The 19,520-nt window shown below is 45.8% G+C and overlaps 1 protein-coding gene across 1 annotated transcript in view; it reads right to left on the minus strand.

Moving 5' to 3' along the window:
- Positions 1-4,563: 4,563 nt before the first annotated feature.
- Positions 4,564-19,520, minus strand: part of Kcnj6 (potassium inwardly rectifying channel subfamily J member 6) — a 228,167-nt gene continuing 213,210 nt past the window's right edge. Inside the window, 2 exon segments of the mRNA XM_034514720.2 lie at positions 4,564-5,128; positions 18,411-18,698. Coding sequence (XP_034370611.1) covers positions 5,124-5,128; positions 18,411-18,698 — 293 coding nt within the window. The 3' untranslated portion in view covers positions 4,564-5,123.

Consider the following 19,520-nt stretch of genomic DNA (forward strand, 5'->3'; position numbering starts at 1 on the left):
CCCACAACCAGGTTCTTTCTGCTTCCTGTTCAGTTAGCAGAGAAGCTGCCATCACTCCCTGCACCCTGATCCTCTGTGTCAGCACAGGCCCAGAATCAGCAGAGCCCAGGAATACCGACAGAAACACGTGACAACAGACGCTAACCTAAATTGTGCCCTTTTGTCAGGGAGCGAGTCTGATTTGTGCTGGCGGGAGAGGACTGAAGTGAGGAGGCTCACCTCAGCATCGCCCACAGTGGGTGCTTCCTTGAGTCCCTCGACTGTGATCTTTGGAGTCCCTCTGGGTGTAATGTGTATCCCTTTTGCGCAGCCCCACGTGGGTGGTGAACGTGGGAAGGCTTACCTTTGTGGCCCATATGGTGAAGAATGCCTGCGTCACAGAGTGAGCAGCGCCTAGGGACTCAGTACACAGACCTTCCCCACAAGGCTTGCTGCAGTGCTGGGAGGTGCTGTGTTTTGTCAAAATGTCAGACACTGGTAGAACGAATGGCTGTCTGCCGAAGGTGGGCGGGGTCGGGGGCAGGGGTGGTGGGGGGCACTAGGTAAGTAATAGTTCCTGGCTGGCAGAGTGAGGTGTTCGCAGTTTAACTCATTTGTGAAAGCAGCGATGGGAGTGAGTGTCTCCGGAATATTTCATCACCAACCATTGAAAGAGAGGGAAACAGGCAGGGGCCCTGGGCGTTCCAGTACGTGAGTGCTGAAGAGGCACAGGCGGGAGGTCACAAAACAGAGAAAAACGTGGGGAGCGGGGCACCGCACAATCAGGGAACTGCCCTTGGATTCTGGGTGCCAGCTCTCACATTTTGAATGACCCCGTGGCAGCTCATAACACTTCGAGAAGAATTCGCTCTCCTGCCCGTAGAGGAGGGTGACATCTTTGGATGAGGATTATAGATATATAAAAAAGAAACCGAGGCCATATCAAATTATTCTTTTATTGTTCCAGTCAAAAAAAGAGGAACGCCTCAATATGTAAACAGTTTCCCTAACACAGCGAGTTCTTAAATATATATATATTTTTTTATTCTAAAAAAATTTGGCATTGTAGAGATTTCTCAATACATAATTTGTGCTTTCGCGTCAAGCGTGCTTTCGCCTTGTCCGTGCGCAGACATACTTGGATTGAGTAAAGGGAGTTACAAAAGGATGGGAAGGTGGGTCAGGAGCCAAACCAGGTCTGGGGCTCTGCCTGGCTTTCATTTTTAAAAAGCTTGGTGCGGAGGTTGGCAGCAATGACTTCAGAAGCAGGGGTCAGCTACTTTACTGCGAAGAAATCTGAAGCCTTGGCGGGAGATTTTGGGGAAGAAGATGTTTCTCCCTGTGTTTTCTTGTCATCTCTAGAAGATCATTGATTTTGCTCAAAGAAAGCTACGGTGAATGTCCCAGTATTCTCAGCATATGAATCTGCTGGGCTTATAATCAACTATTACATGACACCGAAATTCCACTTTTCCCTTTCTGTTTTCTTTCTCAGACTCACTGAGTTATTTTGGAATGCTTGACAGTTGTGTCAAGGACATCTCGCCTCGGCTCGGTGGAGACTGTTCTTTTGTTCGACGTTAAGAGTTAGGAGCTATTTTGACATTGTGATGGCTTTAATAAACTGCAGTCTGTGTTCCTCCACCTTCAGCTCAGAAACTTCTACAATTTAGCACCAGTTTTCACAATTTATTTTTTACCAAATCTCCTAGGAAGCCACCTACCATTTGTAGACTAGCCTAGACACTGTCCCCTGGTCCTCTACAGGCGTGTCTTTATGTCCCAAGATGGCTCCTCTTTATGGCATGGCTTTTCCCTGAATCTCCTCCTTCCAAAGCCCACCAAGGCCTTAGTAATATCAAGATATACTCCTTCCTGCCACAGGACACTATTGCTTACTGTCCACACAGAGCTTGCCTTGCTGTCATTAAATTCCAGATAATTGGTTCTAGCTGTCCTTCTGGAGTAACTAGCCATATCCCTAAAACTAGACCAACTTTCTTCATGGGTAATGTGGGCGTCAGTGTTTGCTCACAGGGATTTGCATGCTCGCTCAGTAAGAGTTGATGACCGTAGGGGGGTAGCTCGCTGAAGACAATAGAAGATGTCACTAATTAGTGTCCCTAGAGGACCTTGCTGAAGACCTTGGTCATTGGACAGCAAGCAGCCACCAGGTGAGTGTCTGTGACCACCATGCAGGAATCTCCAAGAAAGCCTTGCATGGAGTTGTGTTCTTGTTAGTTTCAGCAAGTGTTTGGATTGTTTAGAACAAAAATAAGTGATTTTTGCTCTCAGCCTTGAACCTGAGGACTGCCTCAAACCTGAACATGAAAACATTGTTTCTCTGCAGGACATAAACATTTTATTAAAATCCCAAGTTCCTAGGAAAATTTCTGGGTACAGAGTTGGAGATTAAGTCTATTTGTGCTTCTGGTTTTTTTTTTTTTTTTTTTTTTTTTTGTTGTTTTTGGTAGGGGGATTAATGTTTGTTTAAAACATCTTAAAATTGAAATTGAAATTTAATTTTATGTGTATATGTGCATGTCTGTGTGAGTTTATGCCACCTTGGGTGTCTGAAGATGTCAGAAGAGGATATTAGTTCTCTGGAGCTGAGGTTACTTGTGAGCTGCCCAGTGTGGATGCTGGGAGCCACACTTGAGTCCTCTGGTAGAGCAGCGGGCATTCCCAACTGCTGAGGGGCAGCTTGAAGCTCCTGTCCTTGGTGTTCTCTGGATTGGATTCTGGTGGGGACCTCATGACACCTCAACTTTAAAACCGAGTTCCAAGGGTTCCTCCTTAACAGGCCTGTGTGACAGTTTGGTGTCCTTCATGGCACACCACAGGTAAGTAAGTGCCTCCAGACCAGACTCAGTCTTCCCTGTGTTTCATAGGACCGTGATGAGAGGACGATGAAGACTTGGTGCTGATAATGGACTTTTGAATTAGTGGATTTTCCAGAATATGTTTTTTTTTTTTTCTGTCTTAGGAAATAGTTCAAGGAAAAGCGTCTTTACTCAGCCATAGCAAGAGTCTGGCCCCTTACTGGGAGAAGAAGATACAGTCACTATTTTAAACTAAAAGTGAAAAGGATTCCCTTCTTGTGCTTTGGGCAAATAACTAAAACAGGGCAGAAAATAAAGTGTCTCTGTTAATGTGTGTTACAGCCAAAATAGAGAAGGGCCGCGGAGTGTTCTTAAGGCCCAGGCTTCTCCTTTTCGGTGAATTTGGTTTCGTGCCAGCATAGTCCGGTGAATCCCTACATGCGTGTTCCTAGGGACGCAGAGCTGGCGTTGTGTTGAATGCAGCTTGCCAATACCGTGCTGGCATTGGATGATTTATACAAAATTACTTTTATTCATGGGTATCTGTGGTAGAATGCACACATGTACTCAAGTGCAATGGACGCCATGTAGGAGCTTCCCGACACAGGTGCTAGGAATCAAACCCCGGTCCTTTGCTAGAGCAGTGAGTGTTGTTAAAAACCTGAGCCATCTCTTCCGTTCCCTGGGTGACGTTTACATTTAATGCACAGCTGTGTGTTTATTTTACACCCATGTTGCTAACCTTCCGTGAAGTGTTCTTGTACTGTGGAGGAGGGCTCCGTGTCTTAACGAAGTGCCTCTCCCTCAGCTCGCCTGGCTGCCACCTGGGTTTATGTGGTAGGAAGTGGGAGAGGAATGTGGCTGGTAAAGGACTGCTGGACCCAGCGGTGTTTTGGGAAGTTAAATTTCACTTTTACAAACAAAGGAAGAATCTTAGAAGTTGGAAGTTAAAAGGCTGACTCAATTAGGGACCATAAGTTTAAGAGCGACACAGACGTGAACTGATGAGGTGTAACTAGGAGCGCTTGTTAGAATCACAGAGACGGGGGTGGGGGGTGGGGGGGTGGGGGGGTGGGGGGTGGGTGGGTGGGGTCAAACACAGAGACATGCGCAGTGAGGTCAAACAGGGACTGACGTCAAACATAAAGACAGGAACTGTGGGGTCAAACACTTGCTGGAAAAATGAGAACCTGAACATCAGGTGACTAATTCTTCTCAAAGTCACAGAGAGCATTCCATTCACTAGGACGCTTCATTCCAGGGCATCAGACACACCGTACCACATTAAAACTATACAAACGCTACAGTGTTCCCTTGCTAGAAATCACCCACAGAAAGATACTGGGGCATTTCTAAACACTTTAAGATTAAACAACACAGTTCTCAGTAACATGTGTAAAAGAAATCTCAGGAGAAATTTTAAAAATAGACGTTGAACTCAGCGAGGATGAAACCACAGTTAGACACGAAGAGGAAACGGCCCGAGTGACAATCCATAGCATCGGATGCATCGAGCAGAAAGAAATCTGAGACCACTCACGTGAATCTGCAGGAGTGAATTAAATCTGAAGTAAGCAAGGACATAAAAGGATGAGGACACAAACTGACGGAATTAAAAACAGAAAGGCAACTAAAAAAGTCAGTGGAGTCAAGAACCAGTTCTTTGAGATAAAATAATTACATTTGTGGGGGGGGGGGAGGGGGAGAGAGAGAGAGAGAGAGAGAGAGAGAGAGAGAGAGAGAGAACTGCAGAAATGTCAGAGAACACAACAGACCCTGTGACCACAGAAAGGACCCCAAAGGGCATGTCCACACTTTTCTTCGTGGGGGAAGTACAGTCGTTACTAGAAACATACAGTCTATCAAAACTCACATTAGAAGAAATAGATAACCCGAACCGTCTATACATTAGAGACTTCAAAGTTTTGTTTCCTTTTATTTATGTGCATGAGTCTGGACGCCTGTGTGAGCTCATGTGCATCCCACACATGCAGTAGCCCATGGCAGCCGGAAGAAGGTGCCAGGCCCCTCGGCACTGGAGTTCTAGGTGATTGTGAGCCACCACTCGTGCACTGGGAACTGAACCCAGGCCATCTGCAAGAACAATAAGCCATCTTAACCGCTGCGCCATCTCTCCTGCCCGACTTTAAGTAAATTATTGATGACCTTCCCAACCAGAAAGCACTAGGTCCAGATGGATTGGGTTCATTCTGGGTGAATTCTTCCAAGCAGTTAAGGAGGGAAGCATAGCAACTCTCTGTACTGTCTTTCAGAGGATGAAATTAGAAGAAATATTTCTCGGTCCACACTAGGAGCCCAGCGTCACCCTAAGAACAAACGAGGAGAAGATACTTCAGTAAATGAAATCAACAAGCCCAGAGCTCCCACGAACACGGATCCAGACAGCCTCGACAATAAGCCACTCACAAACTGAATCTAACAATGCTTAAAAAGAAAAACACACCATGACCAAGTGGAGATGCCAGAGAAGAAAGGCAGCTCAACATTCAAAATCAAATTCTTATAATCCAGATTAGTGAGCAGAGTAATAAAAATTATATGTGATGATATCAAAAGATATGGAAAGAAAACTGAAAAAAACAAAAACAAAAACAAAGGGCCATTCAGTATAGAAGTCTTCAGTGAGCAGCATACAGTGGAAATCAGGCAGCCTTGTGATCTTTTTAAGATTTTTTTTTAACTTAATAATTTGCACTTAAGGCTAATTTATGTTCTGTGATTTTATGGATTGTTTTTCAATCGTGAAATGCCTCATTGATTATGTTTATACCTTTTATTCTTTTGTCTGGAGGGCACATCTTGTCCTCTGATCCATTTGCAGTTATTAATAATAACTGTTACAGACAACAGAAGGTTCTCCAGGAATTATGGGTAGAGGGACACTCCCTGAGCCAGGGGGAGTGGTGCTCAAAACTTCTTTTGGCTCATTTCTCTTAACTGGCAGAAACTTGTTTTCTGTTCAGACCTAGAACAGGAACTACTGGTTTTTAAACATAATTCTAGAAGTCAGATGATGCAATAAGACAAGAAAAGTTAAACAGACCAGGAGGGAAGAAAAAGTTCTCACTTACAGATGACATGCTCGCCTCTAGAAAATCTTTAAGAATTGACAAAAACCTTTTTGGGGGGGGGATGAGGGGGACAAGGTTTCTCTGTGTAACCCTGGCTATCCTGGAACTTGCTTTGTAAACCATACTAGCTTTAACTCATATAGATACCCCAGCCTCTGCCTCCCCAGGGCTGGGACTAAAGGCATGTGCCACCACACTTGGCCAAACCAAGATTTAAAAAAAATTACGTAAAGATTTTAGACGCAAATTAGTATGCAAAAGCCAATTGTTTCCTTATATACCAGCAATGAGAAATTAGAATCCAAAATTAAAAGAAAATATGAACGTTTAAATTAGCAGCTCCTGAAATACTTGGGTGTAAATCTCATAAAGTGTGTGAAAGATCTCCGTGAGGAAAACTATAACAGGTGAAAGACCCAAAGAATAAAGAAATGACATCCTGGGCTCGTGGGACAGAAGAACCAGCATTGTGGAGGTGATGTCTCTTCTCCACTCGATCTTTGGAGTCAAGACAATACCAATCCAAAGTCGAGCAGATTACTTTGTGGATATCGGCTCTCTAAGTAGTTTGTAAGAGAAACAAAAGACCCGGAATAGGTGAAACTGACCATTCACTGCTGAAGAAATAGCGAGAAAATAGAGGACTGACTGACTGACATTGCTAAGGCTCACTGCTAGTCTTATCCATGGAGACTGCGTGGTTCTATGGAGACCGCGTGGGTCCATGGAGACGGCGTGGTATCGGTAACAGAGCAGGTGGACAGATGAAGAATCCGACTAGAGAGCACAGACACAGGCCACACAACTGAGTGATCGGCCTTTGCGGGACAGAGGCTACCTTCTGACAAGGAGAAATGGCTGCCTTTCAGCAGACAGTAGTGGCGCTTAGTTAGACACACCAAGAACAAGATTAACAATGAATCCGAACACAGCTTCACACCGTTCACAAAACGTCATCGTCAACCCCAGGGAACAGGTAAAATGTCAAAGCTCCCAGAACACAGGAGAAAGTATGGGTGAGTCTGGGGGTAATCCAATGATGGTGTCTTAGATACAGCTTCAAAGGCGTGGCCAGTGAGGGATGGTTGCCAGGCTGGACGTTGTTGAAAGAAGAAACTTCTGCAGAGCAAAGAGGAACAGCCAGCAAAGAGGAAGCATTTGCAAAACATGTGGCTAATGAAGAACAGGTATCCACAATATACAAAGAGCCTTTTCAGTTCAAGAACAGGAAAACGAACAACCCACCTACAGCAGAGCGGACAAAAGATCTGAGCAGAGACTCTTCAACATGACAGTCTACACACAGACGGGGAGTATCTGAAAAAGTGCTTGATCCCGCAGTGAACTGCATGGTGCATAGCTGTAACACACCATGCCACCCCTCTTAGAAAGGCACAAATCTGAAACAGTGACACCACCACACACCAGGGGGAAGAAAACAGAGCCCTCATTCATTCCTGGAAGAATGAAAAATAAGAAAAAAGTACAGCCACCCTGGAAGACCGTTTATCAATTTTCAATGGAAACATCTCACCAGACAATCTAGCTATCATGATTCCTGGTATTTGCCCAATGAGTCAAAGGCTTATTTCCATATTAATCCCCCCCCCCCCAACAAATGCCTTTAGCAGTTTTATCTCATAAAATGTAGGCCAAGATGCCATTAAGTAAGTAAACAGTTAATAAGCTCTGATATGTCCAGAAAATGGAACATTGTTTAGTGCTGGAAAATGAATGAGACATTGGAGGAAATTTAAATGCTTACTACCAACAGAAAGAATACAAATTCAGAAGGCTTTTCCCTGGGTGACCCCAACCATATCCTAGTCTGTAAGAGGGAAAACTGTGCAGACTGAAAAAAACCAGTGGCTGTTAGGAAGGGAAAGTCGGTGGACTGCAGGGGAGCCGAGGGGCAGCTCACTTGCTCCACGTGACATGAAACGGTGGGAATTGGTCCTTACACATTTGGTCAGACACATTCAATGTCCATGGTCAAGGATGAGCCCTGATGTCGCCAAACGTGGGTGATGGTATTGGGGTAAAGTTATAAATAGCAACAAACATACAGTGGTGGAGTCTTGTCAGTGGTGGGGGAGACTGGCAGGGGAAGGGGCATGTGCTTTCTGCTTAACTTTTCTGTGAACTGAAAGTGTCTCTAAAATAAAATAGAACTTATCACTTTAGAAAGAAGAAGCTCTGAGAGAGATTCAGTGATGCACTTAAGACCACATAGCTTGTCTGGGGGGCAGACCCACACTCCCGTCTCCAATAAGACACTGATGAAGGGTTCTTACGACTCGTTGTGTGTGTGTGTGTGTGTGTGTGTGTGTGTGTGTGTGTGTGTGTGTGAATAGGGTGGAATAGTCACCGATTTGTAAGATCATTTAAAAGCTAATGCCACTGTTATGGTAGGAGAGGGAGGTCCTCATTTATGTTTAGTCTTCCAGAAGAATCCTTTTCTTAGATTTACTCTTCTATTATTTTAAGTGTGTGTGTGTGTGTGTGTGTGTGTGTGTGTGTGTGTGTGTGTGTGGTGTGAACATAGGTGCAGTTTCCTGCAGAGGTCAGAACTGTCGTGTTCCCCTGGAGTTACAGGTAGTTGTGAGAGGACTCACCTGGTTGCCTGAAGCAAACTCTGTAAGATTGGTAAATGCTCTTAGGTGCTGAGCTCCCTCCAGCCCCAATCTTCTGAAAACTGTGGATTTGGTCACGCCCGTTTGGGAGGTATAAGAGTGTGGCCTGTGTTTTTATACACACTCGTTTATGAGTGGCTAGTTTATATTTTCTGGTTTGAGTGTTAGTTACAAAGGTCGGGGAACACCCCACCTTTCATTCAGAGGGTTCTTCGTTTCTTTAGAACAGGGATGACTGGAGGGAGAGTTGTAAATCAGAGGGAGTGTGTGGGAAAAAGCCAGGAGTCTTGATGCCTGCTAGAAACCAGATGGTAGCACGTCCTACAGTGTCATGTTTGGGTTGTGGAAAATTCCCATTTCTCCTCCAATGTCCCTGAAGATACAGCAAGCACACCAGGTGAGCTTCGTCCAGCCTGGGCGTGCGTCCGAGATCTGGGCAGCCTGCGTGCGTCCGAGATCTGAATATAAACGTCTCTCTGTGCAAGCACATCCTCACTCCACACCTCCTTCGTCTTAAGCACCACTGGCTCTCAGCCTTCTGTCTTTGCCCTGAGGCTGCTGTGGAGTTGCTGCATAGCTGACTTCCTTTCTGCCTGCTCTCTGACGAGCAGGCTGAGCACTTCAGTGCTCAAGTCTCCTTCGCTGTGTCAATATGCAGCAGCCGCTTCCCAGGTTCAAAGCCAGATGGGAAATGGCAACTCCAAGAAGAAATAGAATTCTGAGAGCTCTGAATGCTGAATAAAAACTAGAATCTTTAACCTAAAATAAGATTTTCAACAAATAACTGTGTGTGTGTGTGTTGGTGAGGATTCACGTAGCTCAGGGTGGCCTTGAACTCACTATGGAGTTAAGGATGACCTTGAATTCCTCTGATCTTCCTCCGCCTACCTCCTAAGTGCTAGGATCACAGTCATGTGCTACTATACCCAGCAATTATGAATAAAATGTGTTTTTTATATTGCTTGTAATTGAACCATTATTTGTTTTTGGCCAGTCCTAATTTTGGCAGACAGTGTTTACTTATTGATTAAGAAAATGGAAACTCTTTGGACATCTGTTATATTGGATACCATGACTATAGTTTCTGAAGTTTTAAAAATACGTGTGAAGTCGTGTGTGTGTGTGTGTGTGTGTTTGTGTGTGTGTATGTATGTGTGTGCACGCATGCGTGCAAGAGTGGTCCATGCTCACAGATGGAGGGTTGCCATGGCAGCAGCTGACAGCACCTCCTGTGCAGGCATCTCAGAATGCTGAGTGTTTCTCCAGAGTACAGTTTGTACAGTCTGTGGGCAGAAGAAAGACCGATTTGACAAAATAGGCACATGTTTGGGTCACTCCAGAATATAGGCACTGTGCATGGGAGGTCACTGTTGCCTCTGATCTTAGAGGAGGTATTCAGGCTGAATGAAGATATGCAGGACTTTCCTCAGAATGCTGTCTGGATAATCGTAGGTTGCACAGGATGGGAAGACAGGAAGATCTAGCCTGGCAAGCCCACCTGTCCCTTCAGCAGGAGACCTCCCTTGACCCTGCTCCGGTCATTTGTCAGGTTGGGGTCAGAGATGTCCAGACACTACAGTAAGCTCAAGGTGTCTGATGGCAGGAGCCAGGTATTCTAAGCGTTTGATCTTGGGGGTCAGACCTCATCAAGTGGGCAGCAGAGGGTTAGTGATGAGAGGTGGGACTCTCGGGTAACAGGCTTCACGTGTGGCCACTGCTCAAGGATGGACCTAACAACTGTCCCCCCGTGCCAGCTTTATTAGGGAAAAGTGTGCGGATGCTTGGACCTAGGTGGGAGTCATATTGATTGTAATGTGGGGTCCAACAGATCAGCTCTGAGACTTGCTTAGACAGAGAGGCCAGGTTCAACTACTCAGAAAGGTGACTGTGTTACCCCAAACAACTGGCTTCCTGTCCTCACACCATTTGGAGATCCCAAAGTGACACTTTCTAAGGCAGGAAGAATTTGATATCTAATGAGAAAAGAAACACAAAAGCCACAGAGATGTTCCTCATGGTGAAGCCAGGACTTCTACCTTACATTTTAGCTTTAGTATTTAGCTTTAGTATTTTATTGGATTTACATATGGCTGGTACCTAACAGACTTTAGAGGTTTAAATTCATTCCCGGCCCAGAAGGTGCTCTGTGGAGTTAAGAATGACTCCCAGATTCAGCTATTAAAACCAAGGGCATCATGAAATCTGCAGGCAAATGGATGGAACTAGAAAATATCATCCTGAGTTAGGTAACCCAGACCCAAAAGGACATGCATGGTATGTACTCACTGATAAGTGAATATTAGCTGTAATGTACAGGATACCCATGATACACTCCACAGACCCAAAGAAGCTAAATAACAAGGAGGACCCAAGGGTGGATGTTTGAATCTTTCTCAGAAGAGGAAACAAGACAGTCATCGGAGGTGGGTGGAGAGACGGAACTGGGTGGGAGAGGGGATGGGGAGGGGAAGGAGGGTGAGGGTGGTCTGGGATCAGGTGTAGGGAGAGACAGGTAGAGTGGGAGGGCTGAGAGAGGTGATGGAAAGGTGGAAAGCATCTCTAGGACGACAGACAGACAAACAAACAAACAGACAGACAAGCAAGCAAAAGAAAAATGTCTCCTAGGTACTCCTAAAAGTTCTAAGGCCTCAGAAGACATGTCTGAGGTGTCATTGTCTGGATGTGCAAGAAGCAGACCCTGTGTGGGGATTCTGAGAGGCCTCAGAGGTGGCACGGTGAGCCTTGTGCACTGGCCAAACTGAGCAGGAGAGGGGGTTGCTCTCACAGGCAGAGGGACAGAGAGGATGTCAGGATGGATCTGAGGGCAGTGTTCTTCCTTCTGTGAGGACCCAGAGGCTCCCATGGAACACAGCTGGCTGGCATCTGAGACTCTAGCACCAGGTGACCTATTGTTTGTATTTATGACTGTAAATCTAGCACTGGAATGCTCTGAAGGGGCCTCTGGCCTCAACTCGGGTCTGATCTTAGACTCCTGGACTTCCTGTGGGCCTCTTGCTCTTTTGGATAAACACACTGTGAGTGTCGTTTAAAACTTAGACGCCCTGATGACTGTCACATTAGGTTCACTAGTGCTTGTTGGTAGCAGATATTTACATTGCCTGAGAGAAACAGCCCTTCATATAGATTGGCTACATTGATATCACAGTTTTAGTGGTGAGTGTTAGTACAGTGGGCGCTGAGCCTTGATCTTGTGATGGTCAGTTAGATGAAGGAACCTGTCTGCCTCTGAAACCGAGACCTCTTGACTCTGTGGTCATTGCTGTCTGCCAACCACACACACATCAGGATCCAAGCCAAGGGGCAGAGTGTCTAAAAGAACATGATTGATTTTTGACAACGACCAACCCTTTGTTCTCCATCAGCAGGAGCACATGTTCGAACTAACCTTGTATATTAAAACATTACCTTCTTTTCCCTTGGGCTGCCCCACACATGAATAGGTGCATGAAGCTTGCTTTGGCTAAGGCATGAGGCCAAGTAGAAGTTTGGCTCCTTTTACATTTAATTAAGTTTCCTGGTGTTGGACTTTGAGGCTGGGTAAGCTGGCTGTTTCTTCTAAATAGCTGGGAGTTGTCAGAGTTCTGTATGGTTTCTGTGATGGATAGAATCACCTACTTAGGGATGTGGGACCACATGGATCACTTCTCTGTCAACAGCACAACATACAATAATTTGCCGCAAACATATTTTCTTTTCCATCTAATTTCCTGGACAGCATGCATAAGAGAACTTTGATATCTTTGCTCTCTCAAATATAATTGATAAGATAAGGAGCCAAATTTAGTTGGCTGGTATGAGAAATGCTTCCTTAGACCAGAAGTAAATCAAGTTTGTGACTCTAAACAATGCCACTTAATATTGTCGCATTTAAACCTCCTCTCTTTGGAATTGGTCTGTTTTGCAATCAACAATGATATAGCAACCTTGCTCTGTTTCCCCCAGGCTTCCAGAGGCCTCTTAGGTTCCCAGGGAAGGACAGTTGGTCATCTGCATGCTGAGGGGCCAGACAGAGTCAGGGCCAATGTAAAGAAACATTGACCATGGTTCCTGGGTCCTTTGTACTACAGACCAATCCCGAGTTCCAGACTAGAGGAAACCACAAGAGTGCATGAAACCTCAGCATCCTGGTCCTTCTCCTTCTCCACACTGCCAACCTCACTTGAGCAGACGCCAGCAGGCTGAACAGTCTGTAGAACTGGAAGCCCACAGGCTCGGAGAAGCCATATTCAGTTGGTGGGCCAGGAACTTCCATGCCTTCATTACTCATTAATGAGTAGCTTTATTCTAGCAACTTCCTAGGTGGATACTGAATCCCAGAAGGCTGTGTAGGAGACATTAGCCTTTTCTCTGAGATCCCCAAATGTATGACCTACCCTCCAAAACCATACCGTGTTCTGCTGTAACAGAACTATTAGTGAGCTCCAGGAGATCTGGGGTGGGGAAAGAGGTCATTCTCTGACATCCCCAGACACCTATGAGACTAATTTAATTCTTAACAGTACTGACACACACACAATGGTTAGTACTAGTTAGTACTAGTACAGATGTTGCTGACCATACAACCTCTCTTGCAGCTGCTCAGATCTAGAACAGAGTCTGAGCAGCCGCAGGCAATGCACGCACAGATCGGGTATGCTGTGTTCCAATGAAACCATTTATGGATCAAAGTTTGAATTGTCACTTTCTTTTGAGGGTCTCATGTAGCTCAGGCTAGTCTCAAACTCTCCATGTGGCTGAGGATGACCTTGGACTCACCTTTCTGCCTCTACTTCCAAAATGCTATAATTGGCCTGTGCTAACATGCTTTATTTATGCAGAGATAGGAACCAAACTTAGGGCTTTGTGTAAATCAAGCAAGCACTCTCCTAACCAAGTTCTGTCCCTGGCCCCTGAGATCTGACTTTTATATGTCCCCCAAGTATTCTTGGTTTGTTTTCCTCCCAACCATTTATAAACATAAAATTTAGCATCAGCTTCAAAGAGTGTAATAATAGTAAGGCTGTTTTAGCAGATTGGCGATCCAAAGTTTTAGTAATAATAATAATAATAATAATAATAATAATAATAATAATAATAATAACAACACCCCGTGCTCACATCCTCGTGACCTGGGTTTGAGACCAGGGTCTGTCATTTACTGGCCTGGACCTTTGTTAAGGTTAGTCAATTTGCTCAAAGTCTACATCTTCAACTATAAAGATGTTGACAATACCTAACCTCCTGTGGTAGGTGAGAGTTTCATGGGATAGTTTGTGGGAGTGTTTTGCATTTACAGTGTCAGGTAAAATATTGTTTTGTCGTTAGGTCTGCACAGTCAAAAGCGTACATATCGTCTGCAGCCCTTGCTAACCTTCTGACAGTCTTCGTGTCTACAGGACATTTTGAATCCTAAATCCCCGCTGAGACGCTAAGGGTACACAGACTGGAAGAGGGAGGCTTTACACTAAAGTAAAAGGTAATATTTTCTTAAAATACAGTTTGGACATAGAGTCTAACTCAGGATAGTGTTCTTTAGCTTGTTGTAATATCCATCAATTATGCAAATTTTGCCCATCACTTTCAATTTTATAGCTGTCTGTTGAAATGAAGTGGTAGAAACAAGCACATGGGAATAACGCTGGTCACACATACAGGGCGTTTCTCCCAAAGCTGCCGTCTCAGCTTCGTTTAGAGAATGTCCGAAGTCAGGGAAAGAAATGACAAGATGACTCTTGCTAAGTTGTGTTGGTAGCGAATGCCTAGTCTTTCACCATTTCTGTCAGCTACGGACCTGGTGACTTGCAGTGTGCTCAAGGGATCTTCCGGGGCATCTGAGCACTCCCTCCCGCACACTCGGTCAAACAGTCTCAAGACACTCCAAGACACCAGAGATTCAGCCAGGAAAGCAACAGGAGTGGGAAGAAAGCTAGAAACGTGAACATCTGGACTTTAAAATGTAGCCATAATTAAATTACAAGTTAAAGTATAAAGAAAGAGCAGCCGAGTCAGAGTCCTATTTTGGTTAAACCTGTAAGAGAGAAGTTGTGCTTAAGACCTCTTGATACAGTAGCTAGGTTTCTGTTAGGGAGCTCAGATACTAAATTAAATCCGTGGGTCTGGAGTGAAAGAGAGAGCAAAGGAGAGGGACAGACAGGGAGGGAGTGCAGGAAGAGAGGGTTCTACCTCATGGAGCAACCACACCCAACATGGAGGACTTGAAAGGGATGACCAGTAATGTGGCAGTTCTAACATGTCAACACAGACATGCTGTGTGCTCAGGGGACTACCACAAATAATCAGCTCATACCATCAATCTCCTATTGGAGAGCTAATGGAGGAGGAGAGGGTCAGGAGAACAAGGGTGTCTTCTGCCCTGTCCTTTAAGACAAACCTTCCCTTTCCTCAAGGAGCTAGAGCGACTGTAGTCTGGGGTCAACTGTAGTGACTGTTACTCTTGAGTTCAAGGTACTTATCTGACCTATGGATTTCACTGTGCTTTATGGGGGAAAATGACTCACAGATAACAACCAAGCAGCCCAACAACTTAAAGAGGGAGAAGGAGGGAAAGGGGAAGGGATGGGGGAGGGAGAGGGAGGGGGAGGAGAACGAGCGAGCTCTCCAATGGTTATGGTCTCCGTGCATTAGTAGATTTATACATCTTTGTAGCATTCGATCTACTGGTGGAGACACTGCAGGGATAGTGACTGGGGACTGGAAAGGGGAGACATTAGGGTCCCTTTGTTGAATTGTCTTAATGAAAAACCCCACTGACTACTTGCTGCTTAGAAAATTCAGTCATAATGACCTTTCAAATTTTAACAGTTGACACAAAATACACTGTTAAACCTTTTTCTCAGTAACTGTAGAAAAATAGACACGTTTGGGTATTCTAATAAAAGGTCCTTTAGGAATGCCCCCTTTAAAGATTCTGAGCTCGTTACAAACAGGACTGAGTTCCACTTGCGTCACCAACCACAGTGACATCAAGAAGATGAGAGTCAAGGAGGGACCATCAGAGTGCCCTGCTGAGAGAGTGACTCCGGTGTTACCCAGGCCTATTGTCCCATGGTACAAGAAGTCACCGACCTCAAAGCTGCCATCAACGGGTCTCCTTTGTCCTTCAGACCTCATCAATAGATTTTAAAAGGCCCAACGAGTCTTCCAAGAGCTAAGTCAGCAGATTGTTTGTAGACTTTCTCCATCTTGTTTTGTGCTAAATAGGCCCTGTGTTGGGCTGCAGATTGGTGCCCCAAAGCAGGGCAACGCAAGGTCAGGCTATGGGACCGCCATAGCCTCTGGGGAATTGTGTCAGGATCCCTCCTCCATCTCCTGCTTAGAGTGCACAGGGGAATGCGGCTCCACCAATAAGTAACCAACGCCAAAAGGAAATGCTGGCAGGCAGGGGGAGCCACGGCCAATAGCTTTGTTTTCTGGAGAGGACGCCAAGAAATGATTGTTTGGGTGGCAAGATCTCTGCAGAGGGCGAGGAAAAACCCAGATGTTGTATGGAAAAGCCACTTCCCATAATTCCTGGGGCACCTCTCTTATAAGATCCCGAGACTACAGCAAAACCCTGTGCAGCCTGGTGCGGGGTGGTGGTGGAGGAGGACGGGGAACTGCTAGTTTGATCTCTCTGACCTCAACGGTGCCGAGTCTCAAACTGAGCACATCTGAAGGAGCTGAGATAAATTTAGATTCACTCGATGAGTATTTATGACGGGCAGTGGTGTTTAGGAACAGTTTATGAATACAAAAAGCAACAAGAAAGATCGGTTACAGTGAGAAATCTCCACCTGCCCCCAAGGTCTCACTTAAGACTGTCTTCCTAGTCTTCCTTTCTCCCTGTCGTCTTGAATTTAGATTATTACATATGCCTGCCAGCCTTCCTTCCTTCCTTCCTTCAGGATTAAAGAGAGAGCTGTTTGACTGTCGTTGATGTTTGTGCTCTTGATTGAGAGACACGGATTAGATTTTTAATTAGTGGCATGTTCTCACACCCCAGAGAGATTTGTGAGTTGCCACAAAGACTGTCCTCTACTCTTTGTGTATCAAATTCTGGTTGTTTCACAATAATGATAGCAACAATGATGGTAGAAGATAAAAAAATCCCAATGTAAGAAAAGGTAAGGGCGGGGCCCAGAGATAGGGCGGGGCCTAGGGACAAGGTGGAGCCTAGAGACAGGGTGGGGCACAGAGACAGGGCGGAGCCCAGAAACAGGGCGGGGCCCTGGGGTTGGGCGGGCAGGAACAGGGCAGGAAGGGGGCAGGCCCCAAGGACAGGGCGGGGCACAGGGACAGGGCAGGCCCCTGGGCCAGGCATTCCAGATGAAGTGAGAGGACAGGAAGCTGGCAGTGCAATACTGTCATTTCACCCATAGGGCCTTCCTGAATGCCATGGCCTTACCCCCAAGTCTTCTGCCGACTAGACAGCTCCACGGACAGCCTGCAGTTTCTCTTGACTACATAGAAGAACAATCAATGCTTTCACAGAAAGGTTTCTTAAACTGCTATACTCCATGTTCACGGGGAATGTCATGTGAGGCTGTGCTAGAGTCCCATGCCTGGTAGAGCCTCCCAAGGGTGCCCAGAGAGACCCTCATTATCTATAAACAATGACACCCGCTTTGTAAATGTGTCATGGTATCTCAGCATTTTGGATGGTGGATCTGACATCTATTACACCTCCAGACTGTCCCCAGCCCTATGGCTTATTAGAGTCAACATAAAGATGACAAGGGAACAGAGAGGTGCCCTGACAACTGTCAGCCTGGGACCTGGAACAAAGGCCATGCATTTAGAGGGCCAGCAGTCAAGGGGATGAAAAATAATCAGAAGACTCAGATATCAAAACAGAAATGCCTACTGTACATTGGGAATCTTTTCTCTTCTTATTTCTAAAGTTATAAATCTAAAGCTACATGAATGATATGTCTATGTACATTAATTATTACGATTTCTGCTCCGTAGTACTTTTGTGCATGCTGGGTTTGTTTCTACTTGCCGAAAGAAAATAATTCCATAGAGCAGATCTATGTACAGTGGTCTATCCTTAGCTCACCTGGGTCCTGTACTGTCAGTGTCTGTGTGGTCAAGTGCCCACCCTGTGCTAGGTGAGACGGACTGGGCTCTCTAAAACTGAGGGGCTTCTCTGCATGACCTGTGGCCATGGTAAACAGGCCATGTTCTTTGTGACACTTGCTAAAACTCTGACAGCTGTTTTGAGAGATTTGTATTGGATAATAAAGTGGATTAAAAGTAACTAAGTCTCTTCTGTGAGTGGAGACCAGGCTTGGGCACAATGAAGGTATCTTGTACCTTAACCAAATCCCTGTCCACTTGTCCATCTGAACATCTGAGAGGGGCAGGTAGGTATTTTACACCTTGAAGATTTGTTTTCTGAAAATGCCAAAATTAAATAAATATAAACAAATCAAGATCAAAGTAAGAGGAAACAGAAAAGAAGGAAATGGGAGACAAAGAGGAGTCATGTCTGAATGGGGGAGGCTGTCCCAGCTGGGCCTACAAGGACTGGTCATATCTGAGTGGGAAGGCTGATCCAGCTGGGCCTACCAGGACTGGTCATGTCTGAGAGGGAAGCTGACCCAGCTGGGCCTACCAGGACTGGTCATGTCTGAGAGGGAAGCTGACCCAGCTGGGCCTACAAGGAGGGGTCATGTCTGAGGGGGGAGGCTGACCCAGCTGGGCCTACAAGGAGGGGTCATGTCTGAGGGGGGAGGCTGACCCAGCTGGGCCTACAAGGAGGGGTCATGTCTGAGGGGGGAGGCTGACCCAGCTGGGCCTACAAGGAGGGGTCATGTCTGAGAGGGGAGGCTGACCCAGCTGGGCCTATACTTTGGACTCATTCTCTAGGTTTGCCACGTCACCGTTCCTCTCTGTCAATTCTTCCGGGTTCTTCTCTTCCTCTTCCGTCTCCAGTTCTGCATGTTGGTTCAGTTTGCTGGACACAGACCAACTCAGGGGCAGCTCTGCCCGGTTAGCCAGTTCAGCTAGCTCTTTGGCACTAAGGGATGGGGTGCTGGTCTCATAGGTCTCATGGAAGCTGTTGTAGTCAACTTCATAGAACCCATCTTCCAGCGTTAGGACAGGTGTGAACCGGTAACCCCACAAGATCTCACTGGTGATGTAGGAGCTTCGAGCTTGGCATGTCATTCCTGTGAAGAGGAGAAAACAGGTTTTAGGATGCATGTTTGGGCTTCCCAAGGCCAATGGGGACTTGGGGACCTGACCAGAGCTGTTATGGGCAGGTATTTATGCTGTACTGTGACTAGCATTGGAGGGTGACAGCTACGGAGCTGTAGCTGTCTTTCACATTGTAGACATATGCTGTGATTCCAGGACTTCCAGAAACTGGCAAACTGAGTTCAATCCCCAAATCCCACGTAAAGATAGGAGATTATTAACTCCATAAAATTATCTTTTGACTGCACACATGGTGGCAATGCATCGTCTCCACAAACAATTCACCCACCCCCAAATAAATAAAACAAATCAAGAAACTTATAACTTCTTAAAGTGCAGACAAGTGTTCAGCCGCAAAAGGGAACATCTATACCACACTCTCCTCCCAAGGCTCAGAGACCATCACAGAAGATGTGGCAGAAAGATTGCAAGAGCCAGTGGTTCATGGAAGACTGGGACAGAATCTCCTGGACATGATATAACTGTTACATCCACGAACTCACTGTAGCTGTGGCTGCTTGCACATGATCAAGCCAGTTGATATCCTAGCATGGAGTGTGTACTAGCAGGTTTTGTGTGTCAACTTGACACAAGCTGGATTTATCACTGAGAAAGGAGCCTCCCTTGAGGAAATTCCTCCATGAGATCCAGCTGTAAGGCGTTTTCTCAATTAGTGATCAAGGGTGGGAGGGCCCATTGTGGGTGGCGCCATCCCTGGGCTGGTAGTCTTGGGTTCTATAAGAAAGCAAACTGAGCAAGCCAGGGGAAGCAAGCCAGTAAGTAACATCCCCCCA

The sequence above is a fragment of the Arvicanthis niloticus genome, chromosome 12 (genome assembly GCF_011762505.2).
Source record: "Arvicanthis niloticus isolate mArvNil1 chromosome 12, mArvNil1.pat.X, whole genome shotgun sequence".
Classification (NCBI taxonomy): Eukaryota; Metazoa; Chordata; class Mammalia; order Rodentia; family Muridae; genus Arvicanthis; species Arvicanthis niloticus.